The 25,296-nt window shown below is 52.9% G+C and overlaps 1 protein-coding gene across 3 annotated transcripts; it reads left to right on the forward strand.

Moving 5' to 3' along the window:
- Positions 1–956: 956 nt before the first annotated feature.
- MON1A (MON1 homolog A, secretory trafficking associated) lies at positions 957–25,296 on the forward strand. Of its 3 annotated transcripts, XM_008174662.4 has the most exons (7): positions 1,215–1,449; positions 6,803–6,934; positions 10,637–10,784; positions 18,099–18,566; positions 19,446–20,211; positions 21,700–21,847; positions 23,652–25,296. In XM_008174662.4, the coding sequence occupies exons 3-7, from the start codon at positions 10,658–10,660 to the stop codon at positions 23,790–23,792; spliced, it is 1,650 nt and encodes a 549-aa protein (XP_008172884.1). In that variant the 5' UTR covers positions 1,215–1,449; positions 6,803–6,934; positions 10,637–10,657; the 3' UTR covers positions 23,793–25,296. The 3 variants fall into 3 exon arrangements, with proteins under 3 accessions (XP_042705966.1, XP_005289394.1, XP_008172884.1); XM_005289337.5 differs by lacking the exon at positions 6,803–6,934 and having other exon boundaries at positions 1,186–1,449; XM_042850032.2 differs by lacking the exons at positions 6,803–6,934; positions 10,637–10,784 and having other exon boundaries at positions 957–1,449.

Genomic DNA, 25,296 nt, shown 5'->3' on the forward strand with positions numbered 1-25,296 from the left:
TGAGAGTGCTGTCCAGAGCAGTCACAATGAAGCACTGTGGGATAGCTCCCGGAGGCCAATAACGTCGAATTCCGTCCACACTACCCCAATTCCGACCCGCAAAGGCCGATTTTATCGCTAATCCCCTCGTCGAAGGTGGTGTAAAGAAACCGGTTTAAAGGGCCCTTTAAGTCGAAAGAAAGGGCTTCGTCGTGTGAACGTGTCCAGGCTTAATTCGATTTAACGCTGCTAAAGTCGACCTAAACCCGTAGTGTAGACCAGGCCTCAGATCTCTTTCTCGTGTTGATGCAGTTAAATTGGACCCCTGAAAGACGTCAAGTAGCTTAACTTGTTCCAAAGTGCATAACTTTGCACTTGCCAACAGTGAATTGCATTTGCTGTCATATTCTCTATTCCCTTAGCTTGGTTAGGTTTCCCTGAAGTTCTGCGCAGTCCCCTCTGGTCCTAACCTAAATAGCTTTGTGTCCTCAGCAAACTTTGCTACCTTACTGCTCACCTGCCTTTCCAACCATCTCAATAGAACCATAAGAATTAAGGAGCATATTTACAGAAAACAAACATTGGTAAAACACCTCAGTGATGCCAGAGCTCAGGTATATCAGACCCTGGTGCAGCACATTGGCTGTGGATCACTGGTGCAGGCTTCTCTCTGCTCTCATCAGAGTTTAGGCTGCTGCACTCTATCATCAGAAAGCCCCTTGTACTGAACTTGTTCCTCTCCCTGGAACAGGGTGACCAGACTCCCAGTGTTAGCGGGACCGTCCCGATATTAGGGACTTTGGCTTATATACGCAACTATACCCCTCCCCCCTGGAAAAATAGCATCCTGAATTTTCCACACTTACTATCTGGTCACCCTACCCTGGAAGCAGAGGCATGTTATTAGACAGGCATAGCTCCTGGGCTTTGGCCCGCCTCTGGGTCTGATTGCACTGCAGCCAGCACCACAGCTGAGCACAGTGCAATGGAAATAGAGGAGAACATTCACGCAGGCTGCTCTGTGCTAAGGGTTTCGCAGCAGTAGCTTGCGTCAAACTGCTGGACAAAGCACTGGTGACCACTGCGGGGACCAGCGCTGCACTAGTCCCCAGAGTGGGGGAGAATGGGCGGCCCAAGTGACCCGTGCAGACTGCACTGAATCCTTGTGGACTACAATCCCCAAGCTGCACTGGGGTGTGTGACACTGGAAACGGAGCTAGAGGAGAAGCAGTTGTGCAGTGCTTTCCTGGCTGGACTCAGCAGGAGCAAACTTGGCTGGACGCCCTGTACAGTGTGACTGCGATTACAATGACAGCGTGTCCAGAGGAGGCAGCAGCAGGCAGGCCGAGGGCCCCCTGGGGCATCCCTCCCTCCCCCTTTGTCTAAGCTTCGCAAAGCAGCCACTGACGCTGGGTTCCTGCCAGAGCTGCGAAGCAGGGCCTCCCGAGCGCAGCTGGTTGAACCGCACAGGTTGGTCCCTTTGAGTCTCTCTCTGTCCTTGCGTGTCCCCGACGCTGCTCTCCAAGATCCAGCCTCCCCGGGGAGCCTGTCCCCTCTGGCTGTGGCGCTTCTTGGCCACCTCCAAGACATCTCCTAGGCATAGCGAGTGGGGTCTGCAAGGAAGGGTGCCCAAGCGAGAGATGTGCCTGGTCTCCCTCTGGCAGCAAGCTGCCAGTGTTCCTGTGCGGGGAGGGGCTCCTCCTGCGTTGTGGGTGAAGGCAGGGTCAGGGTGGGGCAAGGACAGTGAGAGGAAAACAGGGGCATCCCTGCACCCCCAGCTGTGCTTCCATCTGGTCTTACCCCATCTCAGTTTGGGAGCGGGTGGGCAGGACCGGCTTTAGGCCAATTCCACCAATTCCCCCGAATCGGGCCCCGCGCCTAAGAGGGCCACGCGCCCAGTGGCAGGGCCACCGGAGGGGAGGGGAGAGGAGAAAGAAGTAGCCGAGAATCCCTTCCCTGGCTAGAGGCTCCTTTTTAATTTTTACTCACCCGGTGGCGCTCCGGGTCTTCGGCGGCACTTCGGCAGCGGGCCCTTCACTCGCTCCGGGTTTTCGGCAGCACTTCGGCAGCAGGTCCTTCAGTGCCGCCGAAGACCCGGAGCGAGTGAAAGACCCGAAGACTAGGAGCGCCGCCCGGTAAGTACAAGCCCCACGTGTTTTTTTACGTGGTTTTTTTTTTAGTCATCCCTGCCGGGGCCCCGTCGAAACTGTTCAAATCGCGCCCCGCACTTCCTAAAGCCGGCCCTGCGAGTGGGGAGGATGGGGGCAGACAACACAAGCCCAGATAAGTGCTGGTGGAAAGTGCCAGGCTGGGCGTCCTGAAGCATAGAGAACAAGCACAGCCCCCAGGAGCACCAGGGCATACTCCTCCCCTGCCATCCAAGAGCCCTCATGCCCAGGTGCTGGGCCATGCCAGTGACAGCGGTGGGTTTCCAGTGGCGGTGGTCTTGATGTTAACACCTGCCCACAAAGCCCATTTCCCACAGCCCACCTAACTAGATGGGAACTGCGATCACAACCATCTTGGGCCAAAGTCAAACCATCAGCCCAAAGGCTCCGCATCCCATTCCCTGTGTCTATCACTGGTGAAATCCCACTGCTGGGAAGTGACCAGTTAGACCCCTCAAGCTGAGTGCAGCACAGACCTCGTCAGCTGCTTTCCAGCTGGGCCAGTCAGAGAAACCACTGCAGCCCCAGCCCTTGCAGTGCCAAGTGATGCCTCTGCTCGCCAACTCCGCAGCTGGGGAACCCCTGCTGCCAGCGCCCAGAGAATCCATAAGTGGCTACCGACAGAGCTTTGCAGCGCCTGGAAGGGGAAGCGGCAGGACTTAGGGTTAGATCTGTCATGGCTGGAAGCAGCAGCTGTGCTGGACAGTACCTGGTGTGCTAGAGCAGGGCTGTGGGAGAAGCTTCCAGCAGCGCTGCACTTTTTAAAGAGAACTAAAAATTCACTGTAACTTAGGTATACGTGACCATGATTTAACTGCATTTATAACGTGCATGCAGAGTAATGATCAGACCAGTGATATGTACCCTTGGTGCTTTAATAGTGCTGTATTCACAAAGCTGAAAACAATTATGAGCCAAATCAGCCGGGAGGATGAATTTAATCAGAAAAATGGGAATGATAACAGTGAATCATTTCAGAACATTGTTAGCAGATGCCCAAAAAGCCAAAATCAAGGAGGGAAGGCTGTACTGGTTAAAAAAAGCTGACCTGGTTTAGAGAGGAAGTGAGGGCAGCTATAAAAAAAATACAACAAATGGAGGAAAAGGGAAGTTGATAATAATGAGTATAAATCAGAAGTTAAGAATTGTAGAAAACTGAGAGGGAAGCCAAGGGATATGAGAAATCTATGGCTGGCAGAGTTAAGGACAATGCATTTTTAAAATATATTGGACATAAAAAGCATCCTGGCAATGGCCTTGGTCCGTTACTTAATGGACACGGTGGAATCATCAGTAATAATGGCAGAAGTGCTAAATAAATATTGCTGTTCTGTATTTGGGTGGGATCAGATGATATAGTCTTATCACATAGTAATTACACTCTCCCCATTTCACTAGTATCTCTGGTGGATGTTGAACAGTAGCTACTAACTAATTTTTAAATCAGCAGGTCAAACTTGCATCCAAGAGTTTCAAAAGGGCTGGCTGAAGAGCATGCTGGACTATTAATATTGATTTTTTTAAATAAGTCTTGGAGCACTAGGGAAATTCCAGAGGAGTGGAAGAACATTAATGTTGTGCCAATTTTTAAAATTGACCCAGGTAATTATAGGCTGGTCAGCCTGACATGGATCCTGGGCAAGAGAATGGAGCAAGAGAATGATATGAGACTTGATTAATAAGGAATTAAAGGAGGTTAATTAATGCAAATCAATGGGTTTATGGAAAATAGATCCCATCAAACTACCTTGATATCTTTTCAAGTTTGGTTAATAAAGGTTGATGTAATATGTTAGACTTTTCTAAGGTGTTTGACTTGGCACCACGTGACATTTTGATTACCTAGGGTTACTTAGGGAGGTGGTGGAATCTCCATCCTTAGGGGTTTTTAAGGCCTAGCTTGACAAAGTCCTAGCTGGGATGATTTAGTTGGGGTTGGTCCTGTTTTGAGCAGCGGGTTGGACTAGATGACCTCCTGAGGTCTCTTCCAACCCTAATCTTCTCTGATTCTATGATTTAAAAAAAGTAAAATGATATAAGATGTACATGGTTCACATTAAATGGATTAAAAACTGGCAGGTCTCAATGTAACTGTAAACTGGGAATCGTCATCGAGCGGGTGTGTTTCCATTGGGGATCAGTTCTTGGCCCTACGCTATTTAACATTTTTATCAATGACCTGGAAGAAAACAAAATCAGGGATAAAGTTTGCAGATGACCCAAAAATTGCAGGAGTTTTAAATAATGAAGAGGACAGGTCACTGATTCAGTGTGATTTAGCTTACTTGGTAAACTGTCTGCAAGCAAACAATATGTGTTTTAATACAGCTAAATGTAATGGTACACATCTAGGAACAAAGAATGCAAGTCCTACTTACAGAATGGGGGACTCTATCCTGGGAAGCAGTGACTCTGAAAAAGATGTGTCCCTGGTCTACACTGGAGGAGGAGGGGGTGAATCAATCTAAGTTAAGCAACTTCAGCTACATGAATAACATAGCTGAAGTCGACATACTTATATCGATTTACCGTGGTGTCTTCACCACGGTGAGTTGACTGCTGCCGCTCCCCCGTCGACTCTGCCTGTGCGCTGGAGTACAGGAGTCGACGGAAGAGGGCTCGTGGGTCGATTTATTGTGTCTAGACTAGACGCGATAAATTGATCCCCGCTGGATCGATCGCTAGCCGCCGAGTAGTGTAGTGTAGCCGGCGGGTAGTGTAGGGTGGGGAGTGTGGTGGATAATCAGCTGAACATGAGCTCCCAGTGTAACAAGCGAATGTGAGCCTGGGATGCATAAACAGAGGAATCTTGAGTAGGCGTCGAGGTTATTTTATCTCTCTACTTGGCATTGGTACGACCGCTGCTGGAATCTTGTGTCCAGTTCTGGTGCCCTCAACTCAAGCAGGATGTTGGTAAATTGGAGAGGTTTCAGAAAAGAGCCCTGAGAATGATTAAAGGAGTAAAAGCTATGCCTTATAGTGATAGACTCTGTCCATTTAGCTTAACAAAGAGAAGGTTTAAGGTGACATGATTACTATCTATAAGTACATGGCGAACAAATATTAAACAATGGGCTCTTCAATCTAGCAGACTGCACTATACAGGTCGACAAATTCAGACTGGTAATAAGGTGTACATTTTTAACAGGGAGCGCAATTAACCATTGGAACCATTTACCCTGGGTCGTGGTGGATTCTCCATCACTGACCATTTTTAAATCAAGATTGGATACTTTTCTAAAAGATCTGCTCTAGGAATTATCATGGGGCAGTTCTCTGGCCTGTGCTATGTGGGAAGTCAGACCAGATGATCACAAGGTTCCCTTTTGGCCTTGGCATCTCAGAATCGAAAGCCCTTCCAAATGGGAGTCGATTGATAGGGCCCATCTGATACTGGTAGTAGCAGATATACACTTGTCCCACAAGTGCTGCCTTTCACTTCTTGCATTTGGTTTTGCTGCAGAGAACTGTGGGTGAAGGAGGGAGGGAGTATTTCAGCACAGGAATTGAAGAGGGCAAAAGTTTGTTTATTTAGCTGTTTATTGCCCTGGGCCCAGAGCCAATGCCATCCTCATTAGAGCTGTAACTCATTAAACAGAATGACAGCTGTAAGATGCCTTCAAATAGTCAACGGGAACGTGGTCTGAAAGGAGGGAGATGTGAATGTGTCTTGTACAAATGGCTGCATTTCAGAATTGTGGAAAATCAGTTAATCCTTTGGGGCCCCAGCCAGGATCTGAGGTCAGAGCTTCCCCTGTGATAGCTGATGCTTCGCCATCCTTAACGCAGCAAGACGCATGTAGTTCTTTGAGTTGTGCTAAGCATTGTGCAAGCCACTGTTGCAGAAGCAGCACAGAGCCCTGAATGCTGGTCTTTTCAGACTGTGTTTAAGAACAGGAGATGACGCAAACTGTTGAGGCAAACTACATAGCTCAGAGTCTGCACTGTGGCAACTGGCCTTACATACATCTCAGATAAAGACAGTAAAGCTAAAGCACCAGGGCTAGGCCCAGATCAGGTTCATGCACTGCCTTCAGGTCCCGCTTTTGCTTTCAGTTCCCTTTGCTAGTTCCTGATACGTGCCTGTTCGAAGAGAAGAAAGGAATCTGTTTGTCTGGCCTGAGTATGCAGTGTTGTTGTAGCCGTGTCAGTCCCAGGATATTAGAGATCCAAGGTGTGCAAGGTAATATCTTGTATTGGACCAACTTCTATCGGGGAGAGAGACAAACTTTCTAGCTATACAGAGCTCTTCTGCAAGTCTGAAAAAGGTACTCAGTGACACAGCTAAATACGAAGTGGAGCAGGTTGTTTAGCACAAGTAGTTAATGGTCCCTTGCAGTATGTGTTAACTACTTATGTCTGTCCTTAGTGTAATTCCAGCCAAAGCAGGCCTGCCACTTTGTGCACTGCCGTGATAGACCTTCATTGATCCAGATTCTATTTCAGCCTCTGCTCTGCCCACGAGCAGAAAATGAACGAGTCTGATACCCAGCCTCCAGGGCTTTATATTCTGCCATTCAGAACATTTGGGCCCTGTAAAGTTATAAGGGGATACCTACCATCCCACTGAGATCAGAGACCAGCAGCTGGCTAGCTGATTAGCCCTGCTGCTGCACCTGGGAAAGAGCTGCACCTTAACTGGCTGATCCTCATAGAAGGAGGAGCAGGAAATGGAACGGGGGCTGCAATACCTGCCAGAGGCTGCGGCCGCTGCTGGGCGGAACTGCTCTAAGAGACAAATGGACAGCGCCAGACTGTGGGAAGTCCTGTTACCACAAGGCTCTGAGGTAAGAGCCAGGAGCTTTTGGGGTGATGAACTGACAGATGTGAGGGACAGAGGTGGGGAAGATGATCTTGTTTGTTGAGGAGACTTGCAATAAAACAAATAAAAACCACCTTCCCTGGGCTTGGTGTGAAGGTTTAAGGCAGAATTCCTCCAGGGAAGGCACTGGCCCAGCAAGTGCAAGCCTAGGTTGCAGCCAGAAAGGGGCGCTATAAAACAGGCCCCAATCCTTTAAAGTGTTAAAGGTGGCAGCTCAATTCTCCCCACAAGTCTTGAGCCCGCCCCCATGACTTCAGTGCGCTCAGACCCACCCACCCCGATGTGTTCATGTGCCACTGCTGTGCTGCGAATCCTGTGTGTGCAAACATAAACCATGCCACCGCGCCGAGTGGCCCTTTGGCTCATGCTGTTACCTGATCTCTGTAGCCACGCGTGGGATCCATGGACACACCTGGCGTTAACCTCACTTAAGTGCTGCATCTGAACATTGGCCCTCTTCACCTCACTTGCAGCTGGAATCTGGTTGCCCAACGACATGGTGCCAGCCTAAGCAGAAACATTTCAGAGCTATGTGACAGGCCTGGGCTGGCCAAGTCATGTCCCAACGTCATGCCAGCTGTGGCCCAATACAAATCAGGCTGTTTTGCAGCATGGCAGTTCCTGATGGGTCACCACCCTCCAGTGAGGCTGGGGGAGGGTCTTCTGGACCCACCAGCAACGCCTCCCACTGCTTCATCACCTCTCTTCGCCTCGGGATCCAGGTAGGAGAGAAGCCTCGGGGGGCAGCAAGGCCTGGGAGGGGGAGTCAAGGCAATAATAGGCAGGGGATGGCAGCTCCCCATCTCAGCGGTGTGGAGAGAGTAAGTGGGGGCTCCCTCTGAGCAGCCAGGGGAGGGGTGTATTTTAGTGTGTGCTGGAGGTTGCCTTGTCAACCTGAAAGGATCACACATGCAGAGCCATAGGAGTAGAGGGGAATTAGAAGGGCAAAAGACAGGCCAGGAACCATGGCCTGAGGATGTTTTTGAAGTCTCATGACTTGGGGGGCCAACCGCATAGTATGTGGGGGTCCAACTCATGAGTTTGGCTCTCCTGAGGTTGGCCATACTGAATAAGGAGGCAGGATGAATAATAATGTTCAGAGAATTCCACAAAAATCTGCCCACTTTCAAAACAGCTGAGGTCTCCCACTGTTCTCCGGGGGACACAGGCTGCCCATGTCTCCATTCACCTAGTCCTCACAGTACTTCTCTCTTCCTCAGCATCGTAGGTCCACCCATCCCCTGCAGGCAGCTTGGTTTCCCTCATGGTAAGAGGAATAGGAGATGGTGGCTGTTTTGAATAAAGGCAGCTAAGCTGAGGGAACCCTATGGCCTCAGTCCTCTTTGAAGCCCTAGGAGAGAGTGGCCAATTCTCCATGGCGTTCTCTGAAGATTTTATGTGCCGGGTTCTGCTGACAGATGAACCATCAGTTACGAAAAATGATGGCCAAACATGAGCGTATTTAATCTAAAAAACAACTTATTGCACCATGAAGGAAAACAAACTCGAGGCTCACACGTGGCATTGCTTTTGTAGGCCGCACTTGGTGTTTTATCCAACTTTTTATGTGAAAATGGCTTGTCAGGTTTTCTGGGGGGGAAAACCCCTATCCAATGAGATAGATTATCACCGCTATCAACTTTACAGGCTACTGCAGGGTGATTCAGTGAACTGGGACCCAGGAGGCCTGGGACCAATGTTTGGCTCTGCCACTGCTTTGCTGGTTGATCTTGGGCCTATCATGTCCCTCCCTGTGCCTCAGTTCCCCCATTAATAAAATGGGGATAATGGTACTGACCTCCTCCGTAAAGCACTTTGAGATCTATCAATGAAAAGCACTGGGTAAGAGCGAAGAATCGATATTGTTTGGTTGGCTAAGCCACTCCTTCTCTTTTCTGTGCTCTGTCCATTTCAAATACATATGCCGAATGCAGGGAGAGGTGAAGCAGTGCCAGTGCAAAGGGCAGGCTGGGCAGAGGAGCCAGCGCACGGGCTAGTGTCACAGGACTCCAATGTGGTTTGAGTGGTGGCTAGGCACTCATGTGGCACAGAGGTGAATTCAACCCAAACCCAGGACAACAAATAACAAGGGGACCAATGAGTTGGCCTCAGGCCCCAGAAAGAGAAAACCAATGGGATCCATTATACAGGAGTGTGGAAGAGAGGAAACCCTGCTGGAATTAGAGCAGCTTTCATGACGCCTTTCCAGGAGTTTGTGCACCCCAACCGAGCCAGGAGAATTAGGTGGCGAATGCTAATGTGACCAGAGTCTCAGCTCTGCTCAAGGTCTAGGCAAGGAGGCTGTGCTTTTTTGTCTTTAGCTCTCAAAGCATGTTACAAAGAAGGTCAGCATTATCCCCTTTTACAGATGGGGAAACTGAGGCAGGGAGATCACCCAGCAGCAGAACCAGGAATAGAGCCTGCCTCTTCTGAGCCCCCCTACAGCGCTCAATCCACTAGGCCACCCTGCTCCTAGCAGAGCTTGAGCCTTGTCTCTAGCCATTTCAGAACATCTTTGCTTGACACCAAGAAAACAATCAGTAGCAGTGGTGGGATGGTGCTAGTGACAGGCCTAAGAACAAGGGAGGCAGGGGTGAGCACGGACAGGACACCCATCTCTTTGGCCTCCTCTGTGCTCCCCCATCACTCCCCAGCCAGTGAGTGGCTGGGATGGAGCTGCTTAAACTAGTGGGGTGAGAAGCTCTTCCTGGTGAGAGCCAAGCCCTGGGGAATGTGGGTGAGGAAGGGGGGATTCTTGCACTGGAAGGATCCAGGCTCCACTCTGATTCCTCCTGCCCACATGCTCCCACTGGCCTGGTGAGGCGCTGGCATCCAACTGGCTCAGGGGTCTGATCGGGATTGGGGCCAGCCATGGGGAAGTGACTGAATGAGCCATGCTTGACTAACTCCCCATGCCAGCTTCTCACCCTTCCCACCCAGCTCCCACCCCCTTTCATTATGTTACTGCTCTGGGGATCTCTAGAGCCATTGCTTTCCCTCATTCAGACCAACCGGCCCCATTGATGAGGGATGGGTCTTGTTCCCTCTGACCACTCTTCCCCACTCGGCTCCTCCAACCGGTCCTCTTGACCCAAAGCAGCCAGTGGCGCTCCAAGGATCGTCCCGATGCTTCTGCTCCTCTTACCCCCATTGAAAGGTTGTCAGGGCTGCTCAGAGGATGTGCCCTTTCCCTTGTCACCCTCCCCAGGACCCGCCCCCATCTACCACTGTCCCTTTTGTGGCATGACTCCCACAATGGAAGAGAGAACTCCAGGCCCTTCCCGTGGCTGAGTAACGTGGATGTGATCTCAGCCTGGACGTAGAAGAGGTACCTCCTGTAGATGTGTCCCACCTGCTATGGATAGGTGGCGCAGAGATGGCTTTTACACGCCTGCTCCATGTGCTACCAGAGACATGCCCAGCTGTTTCCTCCCCCTAGTGAGCTCCAGACCATGATCAAAGAGAACTGAACTACTTACCCTCTGGCCCATTCCCCATTGCTGCTGCCACCCCACCCAGACATTCCTGGATAGGTTTCCCCCCTCACCACCTCTCTGATGCGATGCCCACTGTGTCATGGTGCTTCCATCTGCCCATGCTGGGGAGCAGCAAGACCAGGCAAGAGAGCAGCGGGACATGGAGGGCTGACAGTTTCCTTTGTGTGCAGGTCCCTGCCAGCCTCTGAGGAATGGCTGCTGACATTCACAAGAAGAAAGGCTGGGAAGTCCCCAACGGGTCCTTGGTGCCAGCAGATGGGCAACCCACAGAGAGGTCGGAGAGCCCTACCCCAGGGCTGGCTCAGGGCATGGAACCAGGTAGGGGCAGGGGATTATTGCATTCGTAGGAGGGGCCATGCTCACTCCAGCTGTGCGATTGTTCTGCTGGCCCCGGGGGGGAGGCCAAAAACAACTTCCTCTTTCATTTCCTGGGCTAGCTTGGGAAGGATACTGGGAGGAGCAGGCCACCCTAGCTGAGGTACCGTGACTGGTGCATAGGCCAACCAGCAGGAATGATGTGAGTGAGGGTCCATCTCTGGGCTGATCACGTCATGTTATCCCCATGGATTAAGCTGTCCCATGCATAGGTGTGGAAACTAGGGTTGCGGGGGGTGCCTGGTGCCCTGTGCCCAGGGCTCCAGCTGCCAGCCCTGCATGTGGGCTCCCGGCTGCCAGCCCTGCTCCCGGGGCTCTGCTCCCTCTGGCCCTGCAAGTGGGCTCCCAACCCTGCACCCGGGGCTCCACTGCCAGCCCCACCCCTGCCTCTAGCTGTGGCACCAGCCTTGGCCACTTTCCCCTTTCCGGGTGTCATCCCTCCCCCCCCCCCCGGAGACACGGCTCCCTGCTTCCGGCCCCAGCTGTGGCAGGGGGACACTGGTCCCATGGTGGCAGAGCTAGTGCTGGGAATGACCCTGGAGCCAGCATGGGGAAGAGTTTCCATCCTTGCTCTGAAGCTGCTATGGGATTAGTACAGATGACATAACTGAGCCGCTTTCTCCACCCGGGAGCAGATCAGGAGAAGGGGCCCGACTCCATAACTGGGAAGATCTCTCACTTTGACTGGCGCCCCAAGGTCATGCCCACAACAAAAATGTCCGCCTGACCTTCTGACCCTGTCTCTGCCCAGTCCCACGTAGTGAATTCCTTCATGAGATAAACGGGTTGGAATAACGGGGTTTGGCTGGTGTAACGATGCAGCCTTTGGCGGGACACAACTGAGAGTATCAATTCAGGACAAATTGCTTAGAGCCAGGCAGTTACAACCCAAAGCTGGAATTCCTTTACTATTAAGGCACGCCAAACCAGTCAAACAGAGGGGACTTTGGTTTTACCCCATTGGCTAATCATAAGTCATACAAGCAATTCCCTTAGATACTCCAGTTCTCTTGTATCACCACCAGCACCACTTGTTTTGGGGAGGAATGGTTATGAAAACCAATACCCCAATAAAAGAAAAAAGGTTCTCACAATCCCAAAGGACCAAGCCCCAGATCCAGGTCAATATACAAGTCAGATCTTACCCACAAATCACGCTGTTGCCAATCCTTTAGAATCTAAAATCTAAAGGTTTATTCATAAAAAGAAAGAAATATAGATGAGACCTAAAATTGGTTAAATGGAATCAATTGCATACAGTAATGGCAAAGTTCTTGGTTCAGGCTTGTAGCAGTGATGGAACAAACTTCAGGTTCAACTCAAGTCTCTGGAGTACATCCACAGCTTGGATGGGTCATTCAGTCCTTTGTTCAGAGCTTCAGTTTGTAGCAAAGATCCTCCAGAGGTAAGAAGCAGGATTGAAGACAAAATGGAGAGGTTTCCAGGGCCTTTTATATTCTTTCTCTTGTGGGCGGAAACCCCTTTGTTCTCCTGTGCAAAATCACAGCAACAAGATGGAGTTTGTAGCCACCTGGGCATGTCACATGTCTATGAATGATTCAGCTTTTTGCAGGCCGACGCCATTGTTTACATGTTAGTTTGAACATTCTTAGGAAAGCTCAGATATGGATTGGCATCTCCCAAAGTCCATTGTCAGTTAAGTGTTTTCTTGATTGGGCAGTTACTGAGAATAGTCCTTTCTCAAGAAGCTGACCAAATGCTTCACTGAGGCTACTTAGAATCAAACACATTGAGATACAAGTACATATCCAATATTCATAACTTCAAATACAAAACTGATACACACATACAGACAGCATAATCATAACCAGCAAACTACAACCTTTCCATAGACACCTCACTTGACAACCTTTGTACAATATTTGCTGCAAATATATAACAGTGGTTGCAACAATGCTCTATATGGTTACAGTTTAAGTCAATAACGTCACAGCTGGGTGATGGAATGGGAACACATGTCACAAGTCAAGGCTGCCATGTTTGCTGTGGGATGGTTGGTGGGGAAGCCATCCACCCCAGGGATTTATAGATGAGACAGCATCCCACAAGCCCTCCATAGTTAATGAGAAACAACTGTGCAGTTGTTATGCGGCTCAGATGCCCCAGCCAATCAGCAAGCAGGGAATTGTGGAAGAGGACAATGAGCGTAGGGTGATGGGAATGTGGCCAGGACCATGACGCTAATAGGGCTGTTAAGGGCATGGGACCTGCAGTGACCCAAGTGGCCAGGATTCTGGGTTGGTGTCTCACCACCCTGGGCACAGTGGGATGGAGCCAGAGAGGGCATCTTTCCCCACGCAGTGACCTTCTGGAGGAGGTGAGGCTGGAACAATTATAGAATCATAGAAGATTAGGGTTGGAAGAGACCTCAGGAGGTCATCTAGTCTAACCCCCTGCTCAAAGCAGAACCAACCCCAACTAAATCATCCCAGCCAGGGCTTTGTCAATCCGGGCCTTAAAAACCTCTAAGAATGGAGATTCCACCACCTCCCTAAGTAACCCATTCCAGTGCTTCACCACCCTCCCAGTGAAATAGTGTTTCCTAGTATCCAACCTAGACTTCCCCCACTACAACTTGAGACCATTGCTCCTTGTTCTGTCATCTGCCACCACTGAGAACAGCCGAGCTCCATCCTCTTTGTAACCCCCCTTCAGGTAGTTGAAGGCCACTATCAAATCCCCCCTCACTCTTCTCTTCTGCAGACTAAACCAGCCCAGTTCCCTCAGCCTCTCCTCGTAAGTCATGTGCCCCAGCCCCCTCATCATTTTCGTTGCCCTCCGCTAGTCTCCCGCCAATTTGTCCACATCCTTTCTGAAGTGGGGGGCCCAAAACTGGATGCAATACTCCAGATGTGCCCTCACCAGTGCCGAATAGAGGGGAATAATCACTTCCCTTGATCTGCTGACAATGCTTCTACCAATGCAGCCCAATATGCCGTTAGCCTTTTTTGGCAACAAGGGCACACTGTTGACTCATATCCAGCTTCTCGTCCACTGTAGTCTCCAGGTCCTTTTCTGCAGAACTGCCGCTTAGCCAGTTGGTCCCCAGCCTCTAGCAATGCATGGGATTCTACCGTCCTAAGTGCAGGACTCTGCACTTGCCTTGTTGAACCTCATTAGATTTCTTTTGGCCCAATCCTCCAATTTGTCTAGGTCCGTCTGGACCCTATCCCTACCTTCCAGCTTATCTACCTCTCCCCCCCTAACATCTTAGTGTTATCCGCAAACTTGCTGAGGGTGCAGTTGATCCCATCATCCAGATCATTAATGAAGATGTTGAACAAAACTGGCCCCAAGACTGACCACTGGGGCACGCCGCTTGATACTGGCTGCCAACTAGACATCAAGCCGTTGATCACTACCCATTGAGCCTGATGATCTAGCCAGCTTTTTGTCCACCTTATAGTCCATTCATCCAATCGATACTTCTTTAACTTGCTGGCAAGAATACTGTGGGAGACCGTATGAAAAGCTTTGCTAAAGTCAAGCTTTCCCCATATCCACAGAGCCAATTATCTCATCATAGAAGACAATCAGGTTGGTCAGTCATAACTTGCCCTTGGTGAATCCATGTTGACTGTTCCTGATACCCTGAGGTTCCACTGGGGGGGAGCAGGCCCCCGGAGGGGCGGCCCAGCTTCAGGGACTCCACACCGGCTGGGGATGCCCGACCCTTCCTCTGGGATCTTGGCAGTGCAGCTTCAGTGGCAACGCATCGCCAGCCCTTCTAATGCACCCACCCCACTGCTGCCCCCAGGAAAGCTCCTGACAGAGGGGCCTCGGACAAAGGGTAACGTAGGCTCGGGCTGCAGGGAGTTTGCTGGACTGGTTGCCAAGTGGGGGGTGAGGAACAATCTGTGCCCCCCCCCGCCCACCTGGGGATTTAGATAGCAGGGTTTGCAGAGGGCACTCCCTGGTGAGGGATGGTGCCATGGAGTCTGGACGTGATCTACGGGAAAAACCAAGTTACTGCCCTGGTGCAGTGCTGGCCCTTTAAATGTGTGAGTCACAGCGACACAAGAGCTGTCATGTGGGGGTGGGAGGATAGCTCAGTGGTTTGAGCATTGGCCTGCTAAACCCAGGGTTGTGAGCTCAGTCCTTGAGGGGGCCACTTAGGGATCTGGGGCAAAATCAGTACTTGGTCCTGCTAATGAAGGCAGGGGGCTGGACTTGATGACCTTTCAAGGTCCCTTCCAGTTCTAGGAGATAGGATATCTCCATTATAAAAAAAAAAAAAAAAAATGTGCTCCCCCCATCAGGGTCATGTCCACTGGGAGGGGACCCCACTAGGAGCATGCCGTCTGGGCCCTTGGTGGCTGGTTTACTCTGCTCAATCACCCCCTGCCCCTCGTTCCCTGCAGGGGCTGGACAAGGCTCCCTCCACCAACCCCCAGCGCTGGGGCTGGCTCAGTGGGCAAAGGCTGTAGGCACAGAAGCCGGGGATTCCCTTGCCCAGTCCCCTGTGTTATGCTTTGGGCAGCATCTCTAAACCACAGGTCTGCATGACTGTGGCAGGGTGCCTGCCTCCCCATCCCAGACTAAAGTCCCCCCACAGCTCCGGAGCAGAGATAAGAGAGGCCATAAAACAAAGCGCCTGCCCCAGCCTTGTGCTGGGATGGGAGGGGGAGGAGGTGGTGGTCACGCTGTCTGGAGAGGCTCAGGACCCTGAGTGGCGACCTCAGGACAGACAGTCACAAACAGGGCAGACACCCCAAGCTGGTGGTCTATAATCAGATTTCACCATGCCAATAACAAATGTGAACTCCTGGATCACTGTCACAGTCTCACCATGGAGTCACAGACAGTCCCCAAATTATCCTGCCACCCAGACAAATTGGATTTAGTGATAAATGGTCACTTACATAAAAAATCACACCACATATTCAGGTTGCTCCCAGTCCCAAGAGACCAGTCACTTACCCCAGATCAGTTGGTCCCCTAGATCTTACTCCAAAGACCACACCTGTGGCCAGTCTGTAATAAGCTATCTAAAGGGTTATTAACTAGGAAAAAGGTATAAGGGAGTTATTTACAGGTTAAAGCAAGTGAACATATCCACCCCAATGAGTTACCGTCTAATCCTAAGAGTGAACGAGTTGTAGTGATCTGTCAATTCAAAGTCTCTTTCAGGGTGGACTCAGGAGGCATCCCTTAGGATCTCTGGCTTCAGGTTAGGCCATGTCTACACTAGCGAGCTTACAGCGGCGCTGTAAGAGTGCTCGTGTAGCCGCTTTATGCTGGTGGGAGAGAGCTCTCCCGTCGACATAATAAAACCACCTCCACAAGCGGTGGTAGTTGTGTCAGTGGGAGAAGCTCTCCCACTAGCACAGCGCTGTCCACAATGGCACTTCTGTCAGTGTAACATGTCATTCAGGGTGAGTTTTGTTCACACCCCTGAGCGACATTATACCGACAAAAGTGGTCACGTAGACATGGCCTTAGAGTCTCTGGCCCTTCAGAGTTCAAACAGCCAAAAAGATGGAAAACTTTCCTGTGATTTGGTTTCATTTTCTTCATTCAGCTTCCAAGTCTGCAGGACGAGCTTCCTTGCAGGTAGTATTTCCAAGGTGCAGATAGGACCGTTAACTAATCCTTTGTATTGCGATGTTTCTTGATGGCCCAGCTGATTTTTATAGTCCTTCTGGAAGAGTGGGGGGACAATTCCTGTGCCTGGGTTCACAAATTCAGAGCAGACATTTTCAAAGTTATAAACCAAAGCTTACCTCTCTTCTTATAGCCTGGGATACAGACATTGCAAGCGAGATTAATGCAGGCTGCAATTTACAAGCGTTTCATAGAGTCTAAATCAGGGGTCTCAAACTCACATGACCACGAGGACCACATGAGGACTAGTACATTGGCCGAGGGCCGCATTACTGACACCTCCCCCTGCCACCCTTGGCCCCGCCCCCACTCCACCCCTTCCATGAGGTCCTGCTCCCATTCTAACCCCTTCCCTGAAATCCCCACCCCAACTCTGCCCCCTTCCTGCCCCCAGGGAGGGCAGGAGGGGTGTGGGGTGTGATGGGGGCTCAGGGCAGGGAGTTGGGGTGTGGGGTGCAGGAGGGGTGTGGGGTACAGCAGGGGGTTGGGCTGCAGGAGGGGTGCGGGGTACAGCAGGGGGTCGGGCAGCAGGAGGGGCTCGGGGGGCGGGCTCCGGCCTGACACGCACCGGGGACAGGACAGGCCACCTGCCTGCCTGTCCCCGCACCACTCCGGGAAGTGGCCGGAACCTGGGGGAGGAGGAGCACAGGGGTCTGTGTGTTGCTGTTGCTTCAGGCACTATCCCCAGCAGCTCCCATTGTTTGGGAATGGGGAACTGCGGCCAATATGACCTGCTGGGGGCGCTGCCTGAAGCAAGAGCAACACACAGAGCCCTGTGCCCCCGCTTCCCCACGTTCCGGCCGCTTCCCGGAGCAGCAGGGGGCAGGGCAGGCAGGGAGCCTGCCCTTCCCCCGGTGCATGTCAGGCTGGAGCCGCTCTAGGTAAACCCTGGGGTGAGCGGGGGGGCCCCGAGGAGCTCGCGGGCTGCATAAAACAACCCTGCGGGCCGCATGCGGCCCCCGGGCCACGTGTTTGAGACCCCTGGTCTAAACAACCAATGTCTTATAAGAATGTAATAGCTCTTTTGAGGAAAACTACCATACAGGTGAAGTGGTCTGGTCTCCAGCTATGAGTTTGTCAGTTCTTAGCTAATGCCTGCAGCTTGGGAAAAAGCTGGTATCTGGCCTGCCAGCATCACCAGGGGTGCAGGGGTTTTGTGTGTGCAGCTGGCATGGTACAACCCCAGTAGGGCACAGATAGTTCCGGCAGCGCCATTCTGTGGCACTATTCAGAGGACAGCTAGGCTCTACGGTCAGCCATGTTGGTTTCTCTTTGCAGGTGTCTGGAGAGCCCGACGGCCATGAGAGACTGAGCCAGCCGGGCCCCTGGGTGCAGGCATCAGAGGTGCTGGCTCTGCTTTAGGAGTGGGCCTGCTCTGCTACAGAGATGGGGCTCTAACACAGGGTGGGGTTTGGAGACTTGGGGTATTAGCCTCTCTCTAGCGGGGGGAATGGGGCCTGACTTTGTTATTGGTCCTGCAGGGGTCGAGTGGGGTTCCCCTCCATCTGTGGTGTCTCCCAGGGTCTGGCTCATTTCTCCCCACCATCCAGTCAGCTGTCCTAGCTTGTCTTGGAGCAGTCATCTTGGCGCTGGAGAGGAGAGGCTAAAGCTCTCCGGTGTCTTGGTTTCCAGGGGCAGGCCAGGAGGGGGCGATGTTTGTTCACACCCGGTCCTACGAGGACCTGACGAGCCCTGAGGATGGAGACGTTGTGTCCAGGAGCTCTGAGGAAGGGCGAGGGGACCAGGCAGACCAGACCAGCATAGAACAGATCAGCAAGGACTTCAGTGAGCTCAGCACACAGCTGACAGGCATGGCATTAGACCTGGAGGAGGAGATGAGGCCGAGCCAGGAGGACAAGATGGATCTCTCGCTGCAGACGGCCCGGAGGGACTCAGCGCGGTCAGAGAAGGAGGACGAGGACGTGACCATGGAGACCTGGCGCATGCATCAGAAGCATGTGTTCGTGCTGAGCGAGGCGGGCAAGCCAGTGTATTCCCGCTACGGCTCAGAGGAGGCGCTGTCCAGCACCATGGGAGTGATGATGGCCCTGGTGTCCTTCCTGGAGGCAGAGAAGAATGCCATCAGGTCTATCCATGCAGGTACCATTGCAGGCAGGGGCCACTTGATGGCACATGCTGCCTCGGGGAGTATTAGCTGTACCTTAGATGTGATGCTCCGCTGTCGACCGCTGCACAGAGCAGCCGGAGCACCGGCTTGGACAGGAGCTCACTGCTGTCCTGGGAGCAGGGCAGGCACTGGGCCCGACCTCCAGCTGCAAACACAGCTGCCTGATTTGCAAGTGCAGTTACCACAGCCGTGTGTGCGAATCCGGGCATCCGCTGTTGGTGAGTGCTTTAAATGTGTGGGCAAATTGAGGGCACTGTGAGATGGTTACAGAGGGAGGCAGATGAGGAGATGAGGGGCCTGTGTGTTGGTGTCTCCCTGGAAAGGGCACACGAAAGCCTGTGGCTCTGACACAGTGCAGGGGAAGCACTGGGTTTCCCTTCCCTGGCTAGGTCCAGGAATACTGGATTGCTGGAGGAGCTTACCCTCAGTGTCCACCTCACTGCAAGGACAGCTGTCCTTGCTTCTCAGGCCTGACTGACACTGAAAATGTAGGTTGATTAGCTGCATAGAGACGGTAGCTAGGTCTTCCATTGGCCTAGGTGCATCTACAACAGGAGTTAGGTCATCGTAGCTACGGCGCTTCCCGTAACTATGACGACCTAACCCCTGGTGTAGATGCAGCTAGGCCAACAGAAGACCTACCCACCATCACTCAGGGAGGTGGTATTCCTAAACCCATCGGTTCGTGTAGGCTGTGTCTGTGGTACGGAGTTGCGCCAGCATAGTAGTGCCTGTAGCGTAGACGTGGCCTCATTCGCTGACCCTCCCAAGCCACAAGAGCTCCCTGGTGTTTCCCAGCGGTGCGCTGCCCTGGGCTGACGTGTCCCTCTCTCTCCTCCCACGCCGGGCAGATGGCTACAAGGTGGTCTTTGTGCGCCGGAGCCCCCTAGTGCTGGTGGCCATGGCCCGGACGCGGCAGTCGGAGCAGGAGATCGCCCATGAGCTCCTCTACATCTACTACCAGATCCTCAGCCTGCTCACCTGGACCCAGCTCAACCACATCTTCCAGCAGAAGCAGAACTATGACCTACGCAGGCTGCTGGCGGGCTCAGAGCGCATCACTGACAACTTGCTGGACCTGATGGCTCGGGACCCCAGCTTCCTGATGGGTGCCGCGCGCTGCCTGCCAATGGCAGCGGGGCTCAGGGACACCGTGAGCACCTGCCTCCAGCAGGCCAAGGCAAAAAGCCTGGTGTTCTCCATCCTGCTGTCCAGGAACCAGCTGGTGTCTCTGGTGAGGAGAAAGGACCAGTTCCTGCATCCCATTGACCTGCATTTACTCTTCAACCTCATCAGCTCCTCCTCCTCCTTTCGTGAAGGCGAGGCCTGGACTCCTATCTGCCTGCCCAAGTTCAACTCCAGTGGCTTCTTCCATGCCCACATCTCATACCTGGAGCAGGACATGGACCTGTGCCTGCTCCTGGTCTCCACCGACCGTGAGGACTTCTTCACTGTCTCCGACTGCAAGCGCCGCTTCCAGGAGCGCCTGCGGAAGCGTGGCGTGTCCCATGCCCTGCAGGAGGCCCTACGTACCCCCTTCTACAGCGTCTCCCAAGTGGGGATCCCGGACCTAAGACACTTCATCTACAAATCCAAGAGCTCGGGGCTCTTCACCAGGTGAGAGTCGAGGTGGGCATGGTCTCCATCGCCAGACGCAGAGCCAAGGGGAGCGCGCATGGCTGGGATGAGTCCTTGGGGCTGCTCTGTGCCATCAGAGCACAGGGGTAGCTCCCAACTGTGGCCATGACAATCAGTGCCAGCCAGGGCTGCTTCCCTGCCTGCCAGATCCTGGACTGCCACTAAGCTGGTGCCAGGGACTGATGGTGCCTGGGTCAGCCTGTGAGTCTCACGGTGCCCCAGAGCCACCACTTGTGCTTACAGCTGGCATTGCATTAGAGCCACACATGGCACCTCATGCACCACAGTGCAAGTCAGGTACACACGAAGCCCTGGGGTGTGTCATTGGGGGGCAGGGTGGGTCTCTCCCAGGTGTGCCCTGAGCAGTGGACTGTGGGGGGCATTCAGTGCAGAGGGGATCCTTGCAGGCCTGGCACAGGGCTCGAGGGTGGCAGCTCCAAGGGGGTGCCCTGCAGCCAGAGTCAAGGAGCTCACGAAGCAGCTTCCCCACCCTGACAGTGATTGGTGCTTGGGAGAAGACACCCGCCACACCAGCCTGAATGCCTCATGTTCCCAGTGCTGCTCCCAACAGGGCAGCTTCCCGCTGCTGGCCAAGGTAGGCCAGGCTCCAGGCAGCTGGTGCCGGATGGGTCTAGACCCTGTCTGCACTAGTGCTCCCAGCACTGTTCCGGCTCGGGGAGCTGCATCACTGGTGGCAAGATGGGAGGGGGAACATCCAGCCAGGCTGCAGTGTGTGACTCCAACTGCAGCTGGCTTCCTAATGGATTGCTCTGGAGGGCTCACTTACACCCATCTCCCAGACCCGTACTCCTTGGGTCCTGGACTGTCCCCCACTGGGGGTGGCACTGATCCGCAGGGACTCCTGTGGTTGGTCTAGGAACAGCTGCCAGGATTCCAGGGCAATGCCATCCAGAAGGTCCCCTTGTGCATGGCTTGAAGACTGGTGTGGGCTGGGGGGTGTAGAGAGGCCTCCATGGCAAATCCTGGAAAAAAACAAACACCGGGAAGATCTCCACTGCAGTGGTCTAGCAAGGCCTGTGTGTTCATTTGCATATTATATTACCCAGACCTCTTTGCACCAGAGACAGGGAGTGGTGAAGGACATGCTCCTCCTCACCTTGCAGGCTAGCTGCTCTTCACAGCGCCCCATGCTGGGTCCTTCATTGGGTCCAAGAGTTTCCTTGAGAGGAGCTGGCAGTGACAGGCAGGTGCCAGCAAGTGTGCAATTTCCATCAGAGTCACCTGCAACAAGCTGGCAGACATGGGTGGGTGCTGGCTACCGGTGATCTCCATCACCCTGCAAGGTATGCAGGTCGGTTGCATGTGCTGCCCACTGGGTTCAGTAGCTTTGTGTGACCCATTGCAGTTGTCCTGGGACAAGGAGTTCCATTGCTCTGTTGCGTAGAGCTTACCCTGGTCAGGTTAACGTTCTAGGGGGTTAATCAAAGGGCAATTTGTTTTTTCCAGCCCTGAGATTGAGGCTCCCTATGTCAGCGAGGAGGAGAAGCAGAGGCTGCTGGAGCTATACCAGTACCTGCACAGCCGTGCCCACAACTCCTCCCGCCCCCTGAAAAACATCTACTTCACAGGACCCAGCGAAAATCTCCTGGCTTGGGTAAGAACCACTCATCCTTCCATCAGCTGTCCCACATCTAAAGAGTGTGAACCAGCCAAGCCTCTGTCATTTGAGCTACAGGATTAATGCTGGCAACAGTAGTAGACTTTTCTCCTCTTATTAGGACCAGCCACTAGAGGGGGCAAAGACCCACATGCCATGATGGGGATAACAAGCTGAGATAGGAGAGCTAGAGTACACTGAAGTGGTCTGGCTAGCGTGTATGTTCCACTGTCCTCTGCATGGAATTTCCTCTGCATGGAACCTGGATACCAACACACAGTCAGGATAAGTGCCTGGGAAATACATGGGGGAGAGAGAGAAAATAAGAACTGCTCAGTGTGTGTCATAAGCCTTATACTGTTTGCTGCTCAGGGGAATCTCCTTTAGTTCAAGTGGCAGAGTCCTGGGCTTTTGGCAGGCCAAGCTGAGTTCCAGCCCTGTCCCCATCACGGAGTTCCAAATGGCCATGGTTTTGCAGCACAATGACAACCATGATGTACACGGTAACCAGGGGTTGCATAGATGATTCCATCTAATCTGCCCCCCTCTGTAGAGACTGCCCCACAATTATTGCTGTTTGAACTAGGGCAGATATTATAGAAAAACATCCCATCTGGATTTAAAAATGGTCAGTGATGGAGAACCCACCACAACCCTGGGTAAGTTGTTCCCGTGGTTAATTCCCCTCACTGTTAAAAATGTACGCCTTATTTCCAGTCTAGATTTGCCTACCTTCAGCTTCCACCCATTGGTCTGTGTTAGACTTGCTGGCCTGAAGAGCCCATTGTTAAATATCTGTTCCCCTTTTGGGTACTTACAGACTGTGATTCTAGTCACCCCTTCACCTTTTTGTTGTTAAGCTAAATTGATTGAGCTCCTTTCGTGTCTCACCATAATTCTTTAATCAGCCTCCTGGCTCTTCTCCGAACCCGCTCCAATTTGTCAACGCCCTTCTTTGCTGCCGTACTCTCTTGCTGCTCCTCTGAGAGCCCATCTCTAGCGTGCATCCTCACACAAACAGCTGTGAGACCTTTAGGTTGTAGCAGTGATGCTGCGGGACACCAGGGTGATACAATGTGAATACACGGCAGAAGACTTCTAGTGTTGTTCTGCAAGCTGGGGGTTGCCCCCTGCTCTGGCTTTTGTGGGAGAGTCCTAGCCTTGTCGGAGTCCTTGATGTGCCAGCATGTACCCATTGCAGCGTGCACCCATTGCAGCATGCAATGCTCCATGTTGAGCTGAGATAGTTTCCAGTATGCAGTGCAGCAAGGCCTTTCCACAGGCCTCATCTCCATGTTAGAGATGAGGGTTGCTGCATTCTAGGAAAAGTAGCTGCTGGTCTAGGGCATGAGTGGGCATAACTTGGGCATCTCCCTGGGATGGAAAGGTTAAATCCATCAGTTTTTTGTACAAATCCAGGGAGCTCCGGGGGGAAGGGATGGCCCTTACAGGGTTTAAACTTTCATAAGCAGAATGGACAATGTTAATTACTGAAATGTGCCAACCACCTTTGCTCCCCAGTTAGGAGGTGGAAAACCCTGTCCGCTTGCAGTCTCTAATGTACATGTCTTCATAACCCCCCCATGCAGCAGTGCTGCCCTCCCCATTGTTGAGATGGGGAAACTGAGGCCAGAGAGACTACGTGATCTGGGCCAAGATCTGTAACAGGGCAAGGAATTGAACCCCCATCTCCTAGGTTAGTGACCTCATCGCTGGGCCATCCTCCTGGACCCCTCCTGGCATCTGGAGGCAGGCTCTGTGCCCAGGCACTGACTGGGATTGGCTCCCATCTCTCCCCCAGGTGACCAGTGCCTTCGAGCTCTACGTGTGCTACAGCCCCCTGGGGACCAAGGCAGCCGCCGTCAGCGCTGTCAACAAGCTGATGAAGTGGATCCGCAGGGAAGAGGACCAACTCTTCATCCTGACACCGCAGACCTACTGATGGGTGCTGTGCCATGCCAGCCATGCCCAGAGCATTCCCGGCTCCGATCAGAACACCCCCCGTGGCAGGCCCCGCCCTCCTGATGTGCGTGGAGGATGGCAGGAAAGGGACACCCTTGGGAAGCAGAGCCCTCTGCCCCCAAACGCAGGGAAAGCACATTAATGGGGTTGTTAAATAGCAGATTTTAGAGAACCTAAAGCTTCCCGAGATGCCTGGTGCTGTGACTAGGACCCAATGGAGACCCCTGCTACTGAGGGGCCACCCCACCTGGACACGCATTCCTCACTACAGCCTCCAGCCAGCGCTTTTACCTCACCTGCCACTTCTCAGCCTCCCCACACCATCCTGCTTCCCTCCTCTGTTGGGACACTCCTCTTCATTCCTGGGGTATATCCCTCAGTTTGGGTGGGGGGAATATATATGGAGATATACCTATCTCATAGAGCTGGAAGGGATCTTGAAAGGTCATCGAGTCATAGAATCATAGAATATCAGGGTTGGAAGGGACCTCAGGAGATCATCTAGTCCAACCCCCTGGTCAAAGCAAGACCAATCCCCAATGTAGTCCAGCCCGCTGCCTTCACTAGCAAGACCAAGTACTGATTTTTGCCCCAGATCCCTAAGTGGCCCCCTCAAGGATTGAACTCACAACCCTGGGTTTAGCTGGCCAATGCTCAAACCACTGAGCTGCCTCTATGGTGGGGCAGGGGAGGGGTAGGCGCTCAGTATGCACTGGGCTCCTAGGACCCCTGGTTCCTCCTGCAGCACTTCCCCTCTTTTCTCCATCACTAGACTATTCCCAGAGCGCTGAGGTGGCATCTCCACCACTCCACATCCACCCCCCTATCCCTGGCCTCCAGGTCTCTGAGCCAGGGGTCACTGCCTGTGCACCACAAAACCTGCTGGCTCCACCTCTGCCCCAGCCATCTGCCAGGCCCAGGCATTCTGCCTGGCTCCCCAAGGGACAGGTTCTCAGAGGCATTGGTGGGCAGGGCACACAGGGCAATCTGCCATGAGCAGGAAGGGCCATACTGCCCAGCAGCTTGGCCCCTTGGTGTGGTCCCTCTCCCTGCTGTCTTCCAGCTTTCCCCTGCTCCTGGCGTCTCCACGCCAGCATCTCCCAGCCAGGTCCTTCACAGGCCTGTTGGGGGTCTGGGGGACAGGGAGCACCCGGACAGGAAGAACAGGCCCTTTGGGCGCCAAAGTGAGGAGGCCCTCACATCGCCTTATGTTGGCCTGGTCACCCTGGGGAGGGCAGGGTGGCTGGGTCCCCAACCCCAGAAGGATTCACCCCCAGGTCTCCATTAGTCAGTGCCAGCCTCTCCCACCCCCAGGTATTCCCTGGATCTCACCCAAGCCCGGATCACAGGCAGTTTGCCTGTCCTTTGTGGCTGGGTTTTCGGAGCCAGCTCAGCAACTGATCTGTGTTCATGGCCATGGCACCGGATCCTGGGATGGGGCTGGAGGAGGAAACCAACACCATTGAATAAAGGCTGCAAAGAAA

Source organism: Chrysemys picta, chromosome 7, assembly GCF_011386835.1.
Source record: "Chrysemys picta bellii isolate R12L10 chromosome 7, ASM1138683v2, whole genome shotgun sequence".
In the NCBI taxonomy this organism is placed as follows: Eukaryota; Metazoa; Chordata; order Testudines; family Emydidae; genus Chrysemys; species Chrysemys picta.